The sequence below is a fragment of the Paroedura picta genome, chromosome 3, assembly GCF_049243985.1.
Source record: "Paroedura picta isolate Pp20150507F chromosome 3, Ppicta_v3.0, whole genome shotgun sequence".
NCBI classification, from domain to species: Eukaryota; Metazoa; Chordata; class Lepidosauria; order Squamata; family Gekkonidae; genus Paroedura; species Paroedura picta.
This window is the reverse complement of record NC_135371.1, coordinates 7,962,280-7,981,918: the sequence shown is the minus strand read 5'-3', so window position 1 is coordinate 7,981,918 and position 19,639 is coordinate 7,962,280. Positions and strand designations below refer to the sequence as shown.

General features: G+C 49.4%; 1 protein-coding gene across 1 annotated transcript; it reads left to right on the top strand.

The window, feature by feature from the left end:
* The first annotated feature begins 6,747 nt into the window (after positions 1-6,747).
* LOC143834251 (uncharacterized) lies at positions 6,748-18,710 on the top strand. The gene is made up of 4 exons (XM_077330910.1): positions 6,748-7,170; positions 9,400-10,076; positions 12,070-12,184; positions 14,223-18,710. The coding sequence occupies exons 2-4, from the start codon at positions 9,426-9,428 to the stop codon at positions 15,578-15,580; spliced, it is 2,124 nt and encodes a 707-aa protein (XP_077187025.1). The 5' UTR covers positions 6,748-7,170; positions 9,400-9,425; the 3' UTR covers positions 15,581-18,710.
* Positions 18,711-19,639: the final 929 nt, after the last annotated feature.

Below are 19,639 nucleotides of genomic sequence, written 5' to 3'. Positions count from 1 at the left end.
AAAAATCAGGCAGAGGACTGGCAGGTCTTATGACACCCATAGGTCCCATATAGGGGACATTCTGCCCTGAAACATGACTGGATGCCTCAATGTCCTCCAGACATTTGACAGCACACAGCAACATTTCACTAAATGAGTCTTCCCTATACTACATCAACATGTTGAGTACGCATTCTTGAAGGGAGTCAGAAGTGTACACAGAAATCCTGAGTTCCTCGAAGAGTGGGCGGAATAAAAATGCAACAGATAAACACAAAAGCTTAAACCAGGGTTTAAAATGCTACCGTGCCTGTCCAGGCTCAATGATATTCCTTTCATTTATATCCCACTTTTCCCCCCAATGGGAATCCAAAGCCGCTTACAATATCCTTCTCCCGTCTCTATTTTATTCCAACCACAACCCTGAATGGCAGGGAAGGCTGAGAGAGACTGATAGGCCCACAATGAGCTTTCCACAGCAGAGCGGGGATTTGAATACAGGCCCAGAACCTTTCCCACTCTGTTTCTAGCTAGTGTCAGGGCTGTAAATTCGATTGAAAGTTCAGCGCTCTTATCTGACGGATTCCCGCCAAAAACAGGGAACGTTAAAGTCTTTCGCTGGCGTGAGTCCGCTCGTGTATCCCGAGATGTGACCTTTGGTTGAAGCTTTCCCCACAGTCTAAGCATTTAAACGGCTTCTCCCCTGTGTGGCTTCTCTCGTGGATGATGCTGTAGGAGCGCTGGTTGAAACTCTTCCCACAGTGCGAGCACTTGTACGGCCTCTCCCCCGTGTGGATCCGTTTGTGTTCGATGAGCGCCGAGCTCCGGCTGAAGCTTTTCCGGCAGTCCAAGCAGTTGTAGGGCTTCTCCCCCGTGTGCGTCCTCTCGTGCCGGATCAGGTGTGACTTCTGCCTGAAGCTTTTCCCACAGTCGCGGCATTCGTATGGCTTCTCCCCCGTGTGCGTCCTCTCGTGTTGACTGAGGCTGGACCTGAAGCAGAAGCTTTTTCCACACCGGGGGCATTTATATGGTTTCTCTCCCGTGTGAATTCTCTGATGCTTGATCAGCTTGGAGCTCTCGTTGAAAGACTTCCCACAGTCGGGGCAAGCGTAAGGCTTCTCTTCCGAATGGGACCGCTCGTGTTTAATGAGGCTTGACCGGTGATTGAAGCATTTCCCACAGTCCTGGCACTTGTAGGGCTTCTCCCCGGTGTGGATTATTTTATGCGCCATCAGCCACGAGCTTTGGCTGAAACGTTTGCCGCAGTCTGAACATTCGTATGGTTTCTCCCCCGTGTGGGTTCTCTCGTGGGCCATGAGGTTGGCCCTGCGGTTGAAGCTTTTCCCGCAGTCTGAACACCTGTACGGTTTCTCTCCCGTGTGGGTTCTCTCGTGAGTAATGATGTGGGATCGCTGGCTGAAGCTTTTCTCGCACACCGTGCATTTGTAGGGTTTTTCTCCCGTGTGAGTCCTCTCGTGCCTGGTGAAGTAGGACCGCTGTTTGAAATTTTCCCCGCAGAAAGAACATTTGTACAACTTGTCTCCTGGGTCTACTTTCTGACAGTTCAAACTGTCCAAACTCTGGTGGAAGCGTCTTGCACAATCCGATCCTTCCACATAAAGAAGGGCTCCTCTCGATATTTCCCCCGGATGGGTGACGTGCTGATTTACAGGTGTATCGGCATCTTCTTCCACTGACTCTCCATTGAATACCACTTGTTCTCTTCTTTCTAGTGGATGACTTGCTTCACTTTCATTCATTTTCACACTGACTGCTAGAACAAAGAAAGAATCGTGTAAGGCGTACAAAAAAAGTGAGGAGACCCATAGACAAGAAGCACTATGAACTATCTTGGGGGGGGGGGGGAACTATGTGGAAAGGACCCAGATGCTCCTTCATGTCCATACGAAGCCCAACCTCCCAAAAAGACGACGAACAGGTCCAGACAAAATCTTAGCCAGTACTCAGTTTGTCAGTCTTAGTCATCTACAGCAGGGATAGTCAACCTGTGGTCCTCCAGATGTCTATGGACTACAATTTCCATGAGCCCCTGCCAGCGTTTGCTGGCAGGAGCTCATGGGCATTGTAGTCCATGGACATCTGGAGGACCACAGGTTGACTACTCCTGATCTACAGCTAACATCTCTTAAGCGCATGACTGTATAACAGTCATTCCAGACTATGCTCTTCGGAGTAGTATCTAATTTTCCTCATCAGAAGATCAATAAGGGCAAAAAGCTTCCCAGAAAGAGATCACCAGATTACATCAGACTGCAGGGGAGGGTTCAGAAACTTTTGTGACCTCTCTCACCTTTGGACGTCACCAACATGGGAAAAAATTCAGCCCCTGTCTCTCGTGGGGGAGGTCTCCTGAGGCCGATACCACAAGGGTGTGTTGGTTTAGCATGCCAAGTACTAAAGCAAGTGGGTAAGGAAACATGCAGATTCTCAAAGCAAACATCGTCAGTTTGGTGTAGTGGTTAGGAGTGCGGACTTCTAATCTGGCATGCCAGGTTCGATTCTGCACTCCCCCACGTGCAGCCAGCTGGGTGACCTTGGGCTCTCCACGGCACTGATAAAACTGTTCTGACCGGGCAGGAATATCAGGGCTCTCTCAGCCTCACCCACCCCACAGGGTGTCTGTTGTGGGGAGAGGAATGGGAAGGCGACTGTAAGCCGCTTTGAGCCTCCTTTGGGTAGGGAAAAGCGGCATATAAGAACCAACTCTTCTTCTTCTTCTTCTTCTTTCTACAAGGCACAAACTCACATTCCGGCTAGGATTGTAAGCTGGCAGCATCTCCAGCTACAATCTCTTCCTTCACCTTCGCAGAGTCATCCAGATCAAAACCGTTCTGCTGAGCTTCCATATGAAGCACTCTGGGTGGACTCTGTTTCACCCGCTCTCTTTTAGACAGCTCTCTGGCCTCACTTGCTCCCTTGGAAAAAACCAGGAATGTCTCAGTATCCCGACAGTGTGGATGTCTCCATTTGGGAAGGGGGCACGTCCCCGACATCAGGCCTTCCTGCTCTTGTAGCCCCCCCCACAAGTTTGGCCACTCACCGAGTTCTTGTTGTGGGGCTGGCCCAATCAGAAGCTGAGGATAGTTCCAAAAAGTTCCAAAAAGGACTTTTTCTCCTGATTTGTGTCCAGCAGTGTCCCTCTTTTCCATCTTTATTTCGAGCTGTACATCCTGCACTGGAAATTAAATTCAGTGGTCACACATCTGTTACGATACCCGGTTACCGGAGAAGAGAGGAAACACCTTGTGAAAAAGAACAAAGTATACTGTTTAAGTCAGGGGTAGTCAAACTGCGGCCCTCCAGATGTCCATGGACTACAATTCCCAGGAGCCCCTGCCAGCATTTGCTGGCAGGGGCTCCTGGGAATTGTAGTCCATGGACATCTGGAGGGCCACAGTTTGACTACTCCTGGTTTAAGTTATAAAGGCAAAGATGCTGTAGGAAGGGGAGAGGTTGCAGTCAGATGTCAGAGTACCTGCTTTGTGTGCAGAAGATCCCAGGTTCAATCCCCACCATCCCCAGCTTTGTTGCAGCCTTTCTTAACCTTTTAACCGTTGAGAAAGCCCTGAAATATTCTTCAGGCTTTGAGAAACCCCAGAAGTGGCACGATTATGCAGAATATAGTTGGGAAGCATAGCTGTGTTCACGTCCACTCAGAGCCCTTCCCCACCCTCTCTAGGCCCATCCCATCATTGGCCATTTTGGGACTGGGAGGGGGCCAAGTCTATGGTAATGTATGGTCATATCACTCAATAAATGTTTAACAAATGTTAAAAATACATTAAAAATTAATTAACTCCCACCCATTTGGGAAACCCCTTCAGGGCTGTCAAGATACTCCAGGGTTTCATGAAACCTTGGTTGAGAAAGCCCGGTTTACAGTATCATGAGTCCATGAAGCTGTCTTATACTCCAGCAAAGAGAACTTTGACTCTTGGATGTTTATAGCCCCCCAAATCTTGTTGATTTCTAAGGTGCTAGTTGAACTGAATCTAGCTCTCCTGAATCTAGCTAGAACGCCACCCCAAAAAGAGTGGGATAAATCAGTTCAAAAGAGTTGTTACAACAATAATAATAATAGCATTTATACAGTGTTTGAGCTGACTGCAGTCTTCACATCAACCCTGCAAGGTAGGCTGTGGTAACATCCCCAGACTAAAACTGGAGATTGAGGAATTAGTCGTTTGCCTTGTGCTAGCGAGAGACAGGAGAGGGGAATATTTCATTTAGAGATTTAATCGGAGAAGATTAAACGGAGCCTCGAGTGTTTTTATTAAGCATCTGCTATTATTAATAATCTAAGCATCATGATTAAGCATCTGCAGGGGTAGTCAACCTGTGGTCCTCCAGATGTTCATGGACTACAATTCCCATGAGCCCCTGCCAGCAAACACCTCATGATTAAGCATCTGCTATTGTTTCATGCTGTTAAATTGTTACTTATGCTTTCATTATGTTTTACAAATTGTCGATGTTATTGCATTTTAATTTACTGTCAATGTAACCTGTCATGTACCCCACCCTGAGCCATACTGGGAGGGCAGTATAGAAATTTAAAACATTATCATCATCATATTTATTGTATAGCCCCCCCTTCCCGGTTGGCTCAGGGAGGATCACAACATAATTAAACAAGTAAATACATCTATAAACATTATTTTAAAACCGCCCCTTAAAATTTGGGGGCTAATTCCTGGAAATTATTCCAGCAAGAAAGCAGACCCAAACAAAGGAAGCCAACTGACCAGGAGGAGGTTTTCCGGCAAATTCAGCATCTGCCACCCTCATCAAAACCCCTTCTTCTTAAAAGCACTGCTTTCCAAATCTGGCCTAGAAGCAAATGCCACGGAGGTTCTTAAGAGAACAGCAGGCAAGCTGAGTAGGACTCTGGTTCACATCTGATTTCCCCCACAAACTGGTTCACATCTCACTTCCCCCACATCTCACTTCCCCCACAAACTGGCTTCTTTTTGTGACTACATCAGCCAAGCACATTGAACACTGAAAGTGCCAGATACACGTGAAGGGTTATTGGTCATGCATCTTTCCAAGCACTGGATTTCCTCTGCGGCTAGCAGAACCAACCATTCATGCAGGCACCAGAGTCTCTGTCCTTCATCCTTTCCCCGGTGGTTCTTTATCTTTCCAAGCAGGAGGGAGGGAATGCCTAGATAAGCCATACCTGCCGCCAACCTGTGCTTTGGAGAGAAGATCTGACTGCAATGCCGCCTACTCCGGCCATGGGTTTCTTGCCTTCATTTCTTCCTTCGGGCCTTAGATCCAAGTTCACCCCTCTTTAAAATTCACCAGTTGACAACCCAGGTGTGCTGCAACACCCCAAAGCACTTTTTTTTAGAGGAAAAGGAGGTGGGACAGGAAGAAGACTCACCCCCCCTTTTTTTAACATTGGCCAATCAAGTTTCTCAGTCTTTCTAGGAATTTCACCTCTGCTTCTTTAACCGTTTGAGAATCTTTTCTGGCAACAAAACATTTACCCACAAGAGCATCTGTTGCATAGCGTAAAACTTTATCTGGGAGGGGTTCAAACCCCACAAAGCCAAAAGCAAGGCTTCAACACAATGAAATTATTCTGGGGGGCAGATGGTAAACAAAGGAAAACAAAGCTAAACTGAATTATTCACACGGGCTTTCCTATACCGGTAACAGGGCTGCATTCAGGTGGGTTGGTTTGAAGCCAGAGATCAATGAGTCCAATAGAAGAAGAGCTGTTTTTTTATTAAGGTGACCAGATTTCAGCATTGGTAAAGCGGGACACCATGGACCGGGGTGGGGTGTGGGTTCTTGATTAAAAATTTGGTCTACACGGAACAACAAAACGTTTCATCGAACGCACAACACAAAAATAGTCTTGTAATGTATATTTTTTAAAATTTCAGCATAAGTAAAATTTGCTTGAGAGCCTCTTGTGGCGCAGAGTGGTGAGGCAGCAGACATGCAGTCTGAAAGCTCTGCCCATGAGGCTGGGAGTTCAATCCCAGCAGCCGGCTCAAGGTTGACTCAGCCGTCCATCCTTCCGAGGTCGGTACAATGAGTACCCAGCAGGTGGTAAAACGGTAATGACTGGGGAAGGCACTGGCAAACCTCCCCGTATTGAGTCTGCCATGAAAACGCTGGAGGGCGTCACCCCAAGGGTCAGACATGACCCGGTGCTTGCACAGGGGAGACCTTTACAATTTGCCAGGTGCCCCTAGATGTCCCTCCAAAAGTGGGACAATTGGGTCACCTTATTTTTATACCCTGCTTTTCACTGCCCCAAAGGGTCTCAAAGCGGCTTACCATTGCCTTCCCTTTCCCCTCTATTCACAACAAGACACCCTGTGTGGTGGGTGACACTGAGAGAGCTCTGAGAGGACTGGTCGGTCACAACAGCACTATCAGAACTGTGACAAGCCCAAGGTCACCCACCTGGCTGCACGTAGAGGAGTGGGGAATCAAACCCAGCTCCCCAGAGTAGAAGTCACCACTCTTGACCATTGCACCAGAGCCCTTGGGACGGATTCCTTCCTTTCCACGGCATTGTCCCTGAGGCAGTGGTCGCGCACGCCAAAGCTCAGGCCGGGAATCAAGCTTGGCTGCCCTTAAGGCAGGGGTAGTCAAACTGCGGCCCTGCAGGTGTCCATGGACTACAATTCCCAGGAGCCCCTGCCAGCGAACGCTGGCAGGGGCTCCTGGGAACTGTAGTCCATGGACACCTGGAGGGCCGCAGTTTGCCTACCCCTGCCTTAAGGTGTCCCTGGACCCAAAGTGTTTCGTCGCTGCCTCTCCAGAGCCCCGCCGCAGGCGGCCCCAGCTTCCCCAAGGCACAGCGCGCTTCCCCGGGAATCCATTTCGCCCCCTCGACTTGCCGCGGCCACCCACCGAGGGCCACCTCCGGGGTCCCAAGGATGCCGCGAAGCCGCCGTGCTCCGGCTTTGGGCAACACCCTCCCTCCTTCCCTCCCCGCCCACGAGCCCAGCCCGGGCGCTTTCCCACGAGGGGGAGGAGCCCCTCTGCAGGGTCCCCTCCCCAAAAAAGGCCGGGCCTCTCTAGGAAGCCGCTTTCCCTCCTCCCCAAACGGCCCGGCCAGAGAGACCCTCCCGCGCGCCAGCCGGCCAGCCAGGCAGCGAGCCCGCGCGCGCAGGTGAGGGGGGCCCGGCTGCGCGTGCAAAGGTGAGTCTCCCACGGCGGGGAAGGAGGGACGGAGCAGCCGGGCAGGAAATCCGTGGCGTGGCCCGGGGAGGGGAGCGGGGCCGCGGGCCGGGTAGGCGGCTCTCCCCCCGGGCGCCCGCGGTCGTGGAGCTAAGTGCGCGGCGCTTTTGCAGCGGCCGCCCTGAAGTCCGTGCGCAGCGTCCGCGATGGAACGGGGGGCGAGGAACTGCGCCTGGCCTCGTGCCTTTGCAGGGGCTTCCCTGGGAGGAAGTCGGCGTCGGGGCTGGCGCTCGGGTGGAGCTGCGCTCCTGCTTTTAGGACAGGGATCCTCAACCTGCGGTCCTCCAGACGTTCATGGACTACAATTCCCATGAGCCCCTGCCAGCAAATGCTGGCAGGGGCTCATGGGAATTGTAGTCCATGAACGTCTGGAGGACCGCAGGTTGAGGATCCCTGTTTTAGGATACCTGCGACTGACTCGTCAGATCTGGGGAGCTAAGGAGGGTCGGCCCCGGCTAGGACTTGCAGGGGAGATTCAAGTGGGTCTGAAGCAGCACAACGAAACAAAACCGGAGTCCAGGGGCAACTTTAAGGCCAACAAGGATTTATTCAAGGCGTGAGCTTTCCAGTGCAAGCACTCTCCCTCAGACTATGAACTGCAAGGAGGCCACCAAGAAGGCTCGAGTTGGCAATCCTAAAGTGACCAGATCTTAACATTGGTAAAGCGGAACACCATGGACCGGGGGGGGGGGGGGGTCTTGATTAAAAATTTGGTCTATATGAAGCAACAAAAAGTTTCATAGAATGCATAGAATGCAAAAATAGTAGTGTAATATATATCTTTTAATTTCAATATAAGAACAATTTGCCCGGTACCCCCAGATGTCCCTCCAAAAGTGGGACAATCTGGTCACCTTAGGCAGGCCCCCACAGTTAGTCCTTGTCCTGAAAGCCCTGTGGGGTCGCCATACTTTGGCCTGTGTCTTGACAACACCTTACACACACGAACACAGAGTTGACCCAGCTTCGGCTGAATCCACTGGCCGGCCTGTCCCCCCCAAAAAAGTTTTATGGAGATGTGGTGCTCGGGTAGCCATCCTGTTGTTCCATCCTGTTGGAGTGTACCTTGGGGCATTGGAAAACCCAGCCAGAAGTACTTGTGGCACCTGAAAGGAGAGTGGGAGGCAGGTGCTACACAAACACCAAGGGATCCTGCATTTATAAGCTTCTGTCTGGAAAAGGAAAAAGGGTGAGGGAGTCGGTGTGCCCCAGAAGGGCTGGTGGTTTGTATTATTCGGCTTTAGGATGCTTTGGGCTGACCCTGCAGTTGAGCAGGGGGTTGGACTAGATGGCCTGTATGGCTCCTTCCAACTCTATGATTCCCAAGAAGGAGAATGTGGATAGAGCAGCAATTTCCCCCCTCAGAATATTAGGCTTCATGATGAGAAGGCTTCTCCCTCCCCCAGTGAGTGAGAGAGAGACACACACACCACGTACTTTCCCAGTACAAGAGGCTGGGCTAGCCGAATTTCCTGCCAAGCAACTCTTTTCCTCATGGGGATAGAACAGGCAGGAGCAAGTTGGGTTGTTGATCAACAGGGGGGTTGCGGGGGGGGGGGGGAGAAACTAGCCTGGCCGGATTTTTTGCTCTCAGGCAACTTGCCTGAAAACTTAAGGGACAGGGCTGGTTGTGCCCCCCTCCCTGTAGGTTTTGTTATCTAAACTTAGAAAAATTGACAATTTTTGTCCTTTGGGCTCCTCCTCCTGACATTTTTCAGTCTATAGGTAAAGGTAAAGGTACCCCCTGTGCAAGCACTAAGTCATGTCTGACCCTTGGGGTGACGCCCTCCAGCGTTTTCATGGCAGACTCAATACGGGGTGGTTTGCCATTCCCTTCCCCAGTCATTACCATTTACCCCCCAGCAAGCTGGGTACTCGTTTTACCGACCTCAGAAGGATGGAAGGCTGAGTCAACCTTGAGCCGGCTGCTGGGATCGAACTCCCAGCCTCATGGGCAAAGCTTTCAGACGGCTGCCTTACCACTCTGTGCCACAAGAGGCCCTTTTCAGTCTATGGCCCCCTTCAAATGTGACAGACCCGTTGGGGGGGGGGCATATGACCCCTGTTGAGAATGGCGGTACTCCAGGACTGGGGTCTGAGAAGCAGAAAATCGTACCAAAATCTTGATTGGACATTCTTTTGGTCTCATTTTATTTTTATTCTTACCCCCATTTCACCACTTGTTTCCAGGAGCAGATTCTCAATCAGAAATAAAAATGGCGTTCCAGAGCTCGGCTAGCCGAATTCCAGAGGAGAAAGGGGAAGGAGAAGGAAGAGACTCTCGAATTCCTTGGGTTGAGGCGGCTGGGAAGTTTCTGTCTAGTGCAGCTCCCCAACAAGTTAAAGCGGAACGAGGTGAACAGTTGGGCCGCAGCACCGATGGCCAGTTGCAGGATTTCCAGAAGACTGTGCGACCCCCGCACTCAGAACCTGGGAAGCCCAAGCGGTGTGGATCTGTGAACTGGGAACATATTGCACTGCCTTCAGCATCTCTGATGGCCAGTCAGGAGACTAGAGCTGCCCAGGTGCCAAAAAGCCCAGAAGAAACAGGAGGGATCCCAGAAAAGGATGTTACCTGCTTGGATGTTTCTTGCCAACAGTTCAGGCGGTTTTCCTACCAGGAGGCTGATGGGCCCCGAGAGGTTTTCAGGCATCTCCAGGATCTTTGCCACCAGTGGCTGAAGCCAGAGAGCCACACGAAGGAGCAGATCCTGGAGCTGGTGATCCTGGAGCAGTTCCTGGCCATTTTGCCTCCAGAAATGCAGAGCTGGGTCAGGGAGGACAACCCCACGACCGGCTCCCATGCAGTGACTTCGGCAGAGGATTTCCTGCTGTGGAAGGAAGAGGGGGAACTGCAGGGACAGCAGGTGAGAGGGTTTCGGTGTGACCTTCCCATGTACCAGCAAATTCTACTCCACCCCTCGTGGATGAGCAAGGATCATGGGCACTGGGCAGTTTCCCATTTCTCGTAGGTTCTTGACCAGGGTTCTGGGCCATCCTCCACAGAGTTACACCCTCCTTATTGATTTCCGTGGACTTAGAAGGGTGTAACCCTGCTTAGAATGGCACTGTAAATCTTACTTCTTCCTCCAAATCTAGCTTGGAAGAGCTGGAAGAAGAAGAAGAGTTGGTTCTTATATGCCGCTTTTCCCTACCCTAAGGAGGCTCAGAGCGGCTTACAGTCGCCTTCCCTTTCCTCTCCCCACAACAGACACCCTGGGAGGTGGGTGAGGCTGAGAGAGCCCTGATATCACTGCCCGGTCAGGACAGTTTTATCAGTGCCGTGGCGAGCCCAAGGTCACCCAGCTGGTTGCATGTGGGGGAGCGCAGAATCGAACCTGGCATGCCAGATTGGAAGTCCACACTCCTAATCACTACACCAAACTGGCTCTCCAAACTGGGAAGAGGTCCAGGAAAGACCAAGTAGAATGATAAAACACTTTGAGACTCCTTCAGGCAGTGAAAAGCGTCATATAAGAATCTTCTTCAGTAATATCAGGGCCCTCTCATCCTCACCTTCCTCAAAGGCGGTCTGTTGTGGGGAGAGGAAAGGGAGGGCGACTGTAAGCCGCTTTGAGACTCCTTCAGGTAGAGAAGACTCCTTCAGGGAGAGGGTGAGAGCACAATTCTTGCCCCTTGCTTCAGTGCTAAAGCTCTCTCATGCTTAGGCGTTTAGAATCATAGAATCATGGAGTTGGAAGGGGCCATGCAGGCCATCTAGTCATAGAATCATAGAATCATGGAGTTGGAAGGGGCCAGACAGGCCATCTAATGCAAACCCCTGTTCAATGTAGGATCAGCCTAAAGCATATAGGATAAGTATCTGAGCTGCATGGGAAGGCAGTATATTAATTACATAATTATTTATAATCTATTTTTATTTATTATTACCGTATTTGCCGGCGTATAAGACGACCCCCCAACATTTCCACTCAAAATATAGAGTTTGTTACATTATATTACAGTACTATGGGCCACTATGGGCAGCTATGTCTATCCCAACGGAAGTGCGCCCGGCGTATAGGACGACCCCCCCCCACACTTGGAGGCATGTTTTTCAGGGGGTAAAAGTAGTCTTATACGCCAGCAAATACTGTATATTTATATACCGCCCTCTCCGAGGGTTCAGGTATAATAAAATCTGTCCAGCTGCTGCTTGAAGGCTAACAGCAAAGGGGAGCTCACCACCTCCTTAGGCAGTCCATCCCCCTGTTGAACTACTCTGACTGTGAAAAAACTTTTCCTGATACCTAGCTGGCACTGCTCTACATGTAGTTTAAAGCTGTTACTGCAGGTCCTGTCCTCTGATGCCAACAGGAACCTTTCTCTGCCCTCCTCCCACAGACAATATGTCAAATATGTTAAACACAGCCATCCTGTCCCCTCCCAACCTCCTCTTCTCCAGGCTGAACCTTCCCAGGTCCCTCGGCCTTTCCCCACAGGGCTTGGTCCCCAGGCCCCGGATCATCCTCATCACTCTCCTCTGTTTTATCCACGTCCTTTTTGAAGTGAGGCCTCCAGAACTCCAGGTACAATCTGATGTTCAACCAAAATACATCCTCCTGAGCCTTAAGCCCGTTGGATCTATTAGACCTTCCTTCTGGTACAGCCAAGTACAAGTCTTGGCCTTCCATGTACAGTTGTGCAGCTGCCATTAACTGCTATAACTAAGTGGAACCTCCATGTACAGAAATACTATACCTCTGACTTCCAAGCCACCATTGCCATGCCCAGCTGTGAACAAGCCAGCTTGGGAGTGATACAAACAAGATGCCGGTCCAGATGGACATGGTCGTGCAAAGGAGTTCTTGTGATGCTGTAATGCTGTCCTCTGTATTTCTGTTCCCAATTCTGTTCCAGATGTTGGAGCCCTTGGAGAAGTTGGCTGTAATATCCTACATGGCGGAGAAGGTTAAGACAACTCAGCTGAGTGCGAAGGCCAACCAAAAGAACGAGGGGGAGGTCAACTTGCTAGGTAAGGGTGCTCTCTAAGGATGTGTAGGGTCTCTGTGTCGGTGTTCCCTCCAGGGATGCTCTGAATACAACATTTAAACAACAGTAAACAGGCAGCTCGAGAGACATGTGGCAGTCAGGGCAACACAGCCCTTTGTGTGTTTCCTTGGAGGTCACCCATCCAAACCGCTAGCCAAGGTTGACCCTGCTGAGCTTCCAAGATCTGACGAGATCCAGGTCAGGGCTACCCAAATTGCTGTCCAGTCCTAACCTTGGTAATGCACAAAAGGTTGCCTTATGCTGAGTCACACCACTGGGGCTGGTGAGGTCAGTACTGTCTCCTCTGCCTGATGGTAGCTTCCCAGGTTCTCAGGATCTTCAGTCTTTTACATAATCTGATTCTTGTAACTGGAGATGCTGAGGACTGAACCCAGGACCTTCTGCTCTTATTATTTGTTTATTAATTTGATTTATATCCCACCACTCCCCTGAGGCTCGTGGCAGGTAACAACAATCTCAAAAAAAAAAAAAAATTAAAACTCCCTCTTAAAAGACTCTAAAATCTCACAACATGGCGGACGCAAAAAACCCAACCCACTTCGCACCCCTACAGCCGAGGCGATGAGAAAATGGAGCAAGAAAGATGTCCCCTTTAAGCCCCAGGGGCTTTCAGCTGCTCTTGAAAGCAGATGTTCTGCCACCGAGCTACGGCCCCTCCCCATTCGATGAAGCTGACCAATACCAAATCCACTATTGATCCATACAGGTCAGTCTTATCTGCCTGCTCTGTCAGCAGCCCGAGGATTTTAAGGGGATTTCCTTTCAAGCTGCTGTGCTCCTGGCTGCAGTCTTGGCCTGCAGTCCTGTACCCACCTGCCAAGACAGGGCACAGAGGCTCTGAGCATGGAATCAGGGAATGGCAAATGACGGGGCAGGGGCGGTGGGGCTAGATTGAATGGCTTCCTTTAGGATGCTTTCCTTTAGGATGCTTAGGGCTGATCCTGCGTTGAGCAAGGGGTTGGACTAGGTGGCCTGTATGGCCCCTTCCAACTCTATGATTCTATGATTCTATGACTAGATGGCCTGTATGGCCCCTTCCAACTCTATGATTCTATGATTCTATGACTAGATGTCCTGTATGGCCCCTTCCAACTCTATGGTTCTATGATTCCTGCTCACAGTGGGTGGCCCTCGTTGGCAGGTGATGGAAAGAGGCCAGACAGACAGACTCCTCTCTCCCCATCCCAGCCTTGCTTGCCGGTTTTGCTTTCTGATCTTTGCTGCCTTTTGTAGAGCAGAGAATGAAATATCACACAGAGGGAATTCTGATTGAATTTAGTGAGGCAATACAGAGATTAACAATTCAAACATACTAAGGAATAAAGAAGAACCACACTTAAGCCATCTAGTCAGAATTTTCTTCTTTCTGGCCTGCAATAGAAACAGAAGGAGAGGTGGTTTCTTATACCCCACATTTCAGTACCTGAAGGAGTCTCAAAGTGTCTTAATGTTCCATTTTCATCCCCCCCTTTCCCCCCCTTGTGTCTAGACAACTTTGTTTACATCCCTATGATGTAATAAATATAATAAATAAATGTCCCAGTTTTTCCTAGTTTTTTCCTCGTTCTTTCCTAAACTAATTTTTCCCATTCCTTTTTTTCTATTGTGGAATGAATTTGCAAGATTGCTTCTTGCTTGAAATCTGAAAGGTTTTTTTAATCTGCCTTGGGGATTGCTGTCCAAACACATCCTAAAAGGTGTGAATTGCTCTTGGGAATTGTAGTCCATGGACATCTGGAGAGCCACAGTTTGGCCAACCCTGCTCTGTAGTGTGTAGGCCCCAACTGTGTACTCTGTATGCTGCAGTTTTGTGATATACAGATAATGTGGGGGAAGGTAGATACTAGTGCTCCTTCTGTGTATCTATAGACCTTTGTGCAAACGTGCCAGTCCAACTTGCAGATGCTGGGCACAGGCTGTCTGAATAGGGTGGGTGAAGAACCCATCTTTATTCACCACGTCAAAGATCTTGACTGCTCATGTTCTGTTCTTTCTGTCAGGTGGTGCACAAGCTGGAGGGAAAGACCAGCACCCAGTTTATCCGGAAACGTTTCAGGATGTGGAACTTGGTGGTGCCATACCTGACAAAGACCAGTGGAATTGTTTCCAGTTTTCTGAAACAGAAATCAGGCCTGGGATTCAGCAGAATCCAGAGAGGCACGGCAGAAAATACACTCCAAGGAATAAAGATGAAAACTCTGCAAGGGAGGAAGCTCACAAAAGTGGTGAAATCCTAAACAAAAGCGCCTTGCATAAGCAGAACAGGACACACTCAGGCTGTGCAGAAAACGCCAGCCCAGATCCTGACCTTCTGAAGGCTGAGAAACTGCTGACTGAAGAAAAAACATGTTGGACAAGCCCCAACTGGAAATCAAGCGTTCAAGAGAAAACAAATACAGGAGATAAGCAGCGTACCAACTCTTATTGTGAAAATGACTTTAGTCCAGCAGAGCTCCTAAGCAATCCTTGCAGAATACCTGCAGGAGAGAAGCCGCACAAATGTTCTGAATGTGGGAACACCTTCAGTCAGAACACAGGTGACGCAGGAGACAGGCTTTATATATGCTCCAACTGTGGTAAAAGCTTTATTTACGGAAAGCAGGAAGGTTCATCTCCACAAGGGAAACCACGCCGCCGTTTGGAGACGGAGAAAACCGTCCCACAGGCCGCTGAGCTTCCCACAGGAGAGAAACCCTATTCGTGTTCAGATTGCGGGAAGACTTTCAGCTTTAGGTCCAGCCTCGTTCGCCATCAGAGACTCCACACGGGAGAGAAACCGTATAAATGCTTAGACTGCGGGAAGAATTTCAGCCAGAGTTCCAATCTTCTGAATCACCAGCGGATCCACACAGGGGAGAAACCGTACAGCTGCGTGAACTGTGGGAAATCCTTCAGCAATAGTTCGAGCCTCACCTCTCACGAGAGAACCCACAGAGGAGAAAAGCCTTACAAATGTTCCAGTTGTGGCAAGAACTTCAGTTGCAATTCAGTCCTTAGGATCCACGAAAGAATCCACACGGGAGAGAAGCCGTACGAGTGCTCAGAATGTGGGAAGAGTTTTAGCCGGAGGGAATTCCTGATCGGGCACCAGAGAACTCACACTGGCGAGAAACCGTACAAGTGCTCGGACTGCGGGAAAAGTTTCAGCCAGAGATCGAACCTGATTAACCACCAGAGGAGTCACACCGGGGAGAAGCCCTTCGGATGTTCAGACTGCGGGAAAAGATTCAGTCATAAGGCTTCTCTCCTGAAACACGAGCGACACCATCTAAAGGTGCCGGCTTCAGAAAAGAGCAAAGTTCAAACCACTTTGCCCATGGGAGAAAACACGCAAGGACTCAAGCCGGATCCGTGGTGAGCCCGAAGGCAGAGTATCCATGGTCAGCAGAAAACCCACAAATCAAACTGTGAAAACTGCTTCAGTCTGAGCTGCCCCACATTCGGCCTGAGAACAACTGTGAAGAAAAGAACCTAGAGAGCTGCTCAGATTGCAGGGAAATCTTCATAAACACTCTCTGAAGCCCTTCAACTCTTTAAGGCAAGGGTATTCAACCTGTGGTCCTCCAGATGTCCATGGACTACAATTCCCATGAGCCCCTGCCAGCATTTGCTGGCAGGGGCTCATGGGAATTGTAGTCCATGGACATCTGGAGGACCACAGGTTGAATACCCCTGCTTTAAGGTTTTATTTTTTTAAAAATATCTAAATCACCTTTGAACGTGTCCAAGGGACCCATTTGATCTGAAGGCTACTATCCCCAGTTTATTTCACGCTCCTTCATCCCTGTGACTTCCTGTAAAAATGTCATTTAACAAACGCAGTGTCAAAACATGCCTGGATCCTTGACACATATTTCTTCAGCGTGGAACTCTAATCAAGCTATGGCTGTTATCTCAAGAGGATGGGTGACAGGGAAAGCAGCAGTTTTCCCAGCCTGTGTTTATGGAGAGCCGTGTGTGGACTTTTCTCCAAAAGGTCCTGGTCTAAATTTCCCCTCTGCCTCCATTTGATGTCATGGCTGTGAACTGGCCATGACCTTTCTGTGACCTTCTGCCCAGTATTCCCACTGGTTCTTTAATTGATATGCAAACCCCGTACCCAGAAGTAGCAGGTCTTGGCTAAATATAAGTGGACAGACAGAGCTAGAGTCTCCACTAGGGTTGTGAACGGCGGCGTCCGAATTGGCCGTTCCAGGTAGCCGGTGCTGAGGGAAGGGTTTGCACTGAGACCTTGAGGGAAGTGACACTGTGTTTTCTACCTTCTGTGCACATAAAGTTCAGAACTTTGTGGCCTCATAACACCAAGTGAGAAGTTTAAAATCCTGTCTCAGTTGCAGTATTTTGTTGCCGAGCCCAAGCAGTGGGATGGTTGTTAAAATAAAGGCATTTTAGATAAAATTCTGCCTGCTCAGAGTGTGCTCCCCGCCACCACGTTCAATAATACAGCAAGCCAGAGGAGATAAAGTGGGGTATAAATTTTAAATGAACACGGTAATAAGGATGTATCGGGATTGCTGAGGTAATATATGGGAAGTGCTGTGAACTCCGAATCACCGTATAAGTTCAGGGTCTGGGACTTTTCGGTTTAGAGAAGAGACCACTAAGGGGGACGTGATATTTTAGAGGTTGCATGGGGAGAGAGAATCTATTGAATCCCCTTTGAAAGAGGTTATTCCTGTGTGCTTCCTATACAAGAGGTGGAAGGGCACCGTGGCTTGGGAGCAAAGTACCTGCTTTCCACATAGAAGGCACAGGTACAATGCTTGGCACGTCCAGTTATAAGGTCAGGCACAGGTACAGGTAGGAAAATGAGAATCGCCAGATTAGAAGTCCACACTCCTAACCACTGCACCAAACTGGCTCCATAGTTATTTACCATTTTCCTTTCCTGAGTGTGTGATTTTGCCTCCTGTCAATTCAGAGAATTGACCCCTGATGTTAGCTCCAGCCTGATTGCTCTGTCTGGGATGGGGTATCCGAGGTTTTGGGGAGGGAAAGGGCTTTCACATCTCCTACTGCCTGATCTTTTAACTGGACGTGCCAAGCACTGTACCTATGCCTTCTATGTGGAAAGCTGGTACTTTGCTCCTGAGCCATGGTGCCCTTCCACCTCTTGCATAGGAAGTAGAGAATCTCAGCATCTGAGAGCCAGCTTGGTGTAGTGGTTAGGAGCGCCAACTAATAATTTGGTGAGCCGAATTTGATTTCCCGCTCCTCCGCATGATTCCCCGCTCCTCACCTCAGCACTGAGAAAGCTGTTCTGACCAAGCAGTAATCTCAGGGCTCTCTCAGCCTCACCTCCCTCACAGGGGGTCTGTTGTGGGGAGAGGAAAGGGAAGGCGACTGTAAGTCACTTTGAGACTCCTTCAGGTAGAGAAAAGCGGCATATAAGAACCAACTCTTCTTCTTCGGTAATATCAGGGCTCTCTCAGCCCCACCTCCTTCACAGGGGGTCTGTTGTGGGGAGAGGAAAGGGAAGGCGACTGTAAGTCACTTTGAGACTCCTTCAGGTAGAGAAAAGCGGCATATAAGAACCAACTCTTCTTCTTCGGTAATATCAGGGCTCTCTCAGCCTCACCTCCCTCACAGGGGGTCTGTTGTGGGGAGAGGAAAGGGAAGGCGACTGTAAGTCACTTTGAGACTCCTTCAGGTAGAGAAAAGCGGCATATAAGAACCAACTCTTCTTCTTCGGTAATATCAGGGCTCTCTCAGCCCCACCTCCTTCACAGGGGGTCTGTTGTGGGGAGAGGAAAGGGAAGGCGACTGTAAGTCACTTTGAGACTCCTTCAGGTAGAGAAAAGCGGCATATAAGAACCAACTCTTCTTCTTCGGTAATATCAGGGCTCTCTCAGCCTCACCTCCCTCACAGGGGGTCTGTTGTGGGGAGAGGAAAGGGAAGGCGACTGTAAGTCACTTTGAGACTCCTTCAGGTAGAGAAAAGCGGCATATAAGAACCAACTCTTCTTTAGTAATCTCGGGGCTCTCTCAGCCTCACCTCCCTCACAGGGTGTCTGTTGTAGGAAAAGGAAAGGGAAGGTGACTGTAAGCCACTTTGAGACTCTTTCAGGTAGAGAAAAGCGGCATATAAGAACCAACTCTTCTTCAGTAATATCTGGGTTCTCTCGGCCTCACCTCCCTCACAGGGTGTCTGTTGTGGGGAGAGGGAAGGCAATTGTAAGCTGCTTTCTTTCGGGCAGCCCAAAGTGGCATATAAGAACCAACTCTTCTTATTTTGATGCTCGATGTCAACTACCCAGAAACAACGACAGTCCGAAATATAACAGCGGGATTGGAGCTGAACTGCATGTAGGGTTGCCAACTCCAGTCTGGACAATTCCTGGGGATTTGGGGGTTGTGCCCAGGGTGGGGAGAAAACTCAGTGGAAACGAATAACATGACGCCCACCCTCTGGATCTGCCATGTTTCTTCCAGGAGAATTAACCTCTAGCCTAGAGCAGGGATAGTCAACCTGTGGTCCTCCAGATGTCCATGGACTACAATTCCCATGAACCCTTGCCAGCATTTGCTGGCAGGGGCTCATGGGAGTTGTAGTCCATGGACATCTGGAGGACCACAGGTTGACTACCCCTGGCCTAGAGATCAGTTGTAATTCCAGGGGGAACTCCAAGGCCCACCTGGGAACAGGTAACTAGACATTTTTGACTACAGTATGCAAGAGTAGAAACAGGTTAGAATTGAGGATCCAGAGAAGTTTGATTTTCAGTCTTAAATAATCAAGTTTCTAGTCTTCCAGGTATTCAAATAGGTATGTTGGCTATCCTGTGTAGAGCTTCAGGAGGGGCTGGTATGGGTAGTTTTCAGTATTTTGGGATGGTATTTCTCTGTCCTTTATTCCTAGTCGTAGAACCATTAAAAATGATAATGTGGGGCACCACATTAAACTAGCAGGAGACAATTGTAATTGGTAAAGGGCAAAGCTTAATCTATAGGGGCTGCCAGTAAAAAAAAAACACCCTTTGATTATGGGGGGGTTGGAAGCAATTTTGGTTCTATTGTGTTACTTTCCTAAGGAATGAAAAAGCGAACAATAAAGGTGGCCTTTATTCTCATGAAGACTCGTGTTTTTTGGGTATTAAAATGCAAGTTAACATCAACCCTTTTTTCGATATGTCAGAAACGCTACCGGCTTTGGTAATAAACTGATTTGTATCTGTCTGTTCAATTAAAATGATCTCACCTTTTCTCCTTTGTCTTGCTGCCAAGTCACCGCTGACTTTATGACCATGCAGGGACCAGTTTTGTAACCTGCTCTCCTGCCACCCTTTTGGCAGCTCAGTTCACAGTCCAGATTTGCAGCTGGGAAAATCCTAGAAGAGTCCCTCTGCCCACCACGAAGGCAGGAAGAGGACGGAGGGCTCCAACTGGCCCTGATTCCACAGAAGCCGCCTCGGGAGTA

What these genes read in the sequence shown, in the direction of transcription:
- LOC143834251 (XM_077330910.1), top strand. Translation starts at nt 9,426, where the DNA reads ATGGCGTTCCAGAGCTCGGCTAGCCGAATTCCAGAGGAGAAAGGGGAA. An exon ending in GGGAACTGCAGGGACAGCAG is followed by an intron (nt 10,077 to 12,069) that starts GTGAGAGGGTTT and finishes ATTCTGTTCCAG; the next exon opens with ATGTTGGAGCCCTTGGAGAA. An exon ending in GGGGGAGGTCAACTTGCTAG is followed by an intron (nt 12,185 to 14,222) that starts GTAAGGGTGCTC and finishes TCTTTCTGTCAG; the next exon opens with GTGGTGCACAAGCTGGAGGG.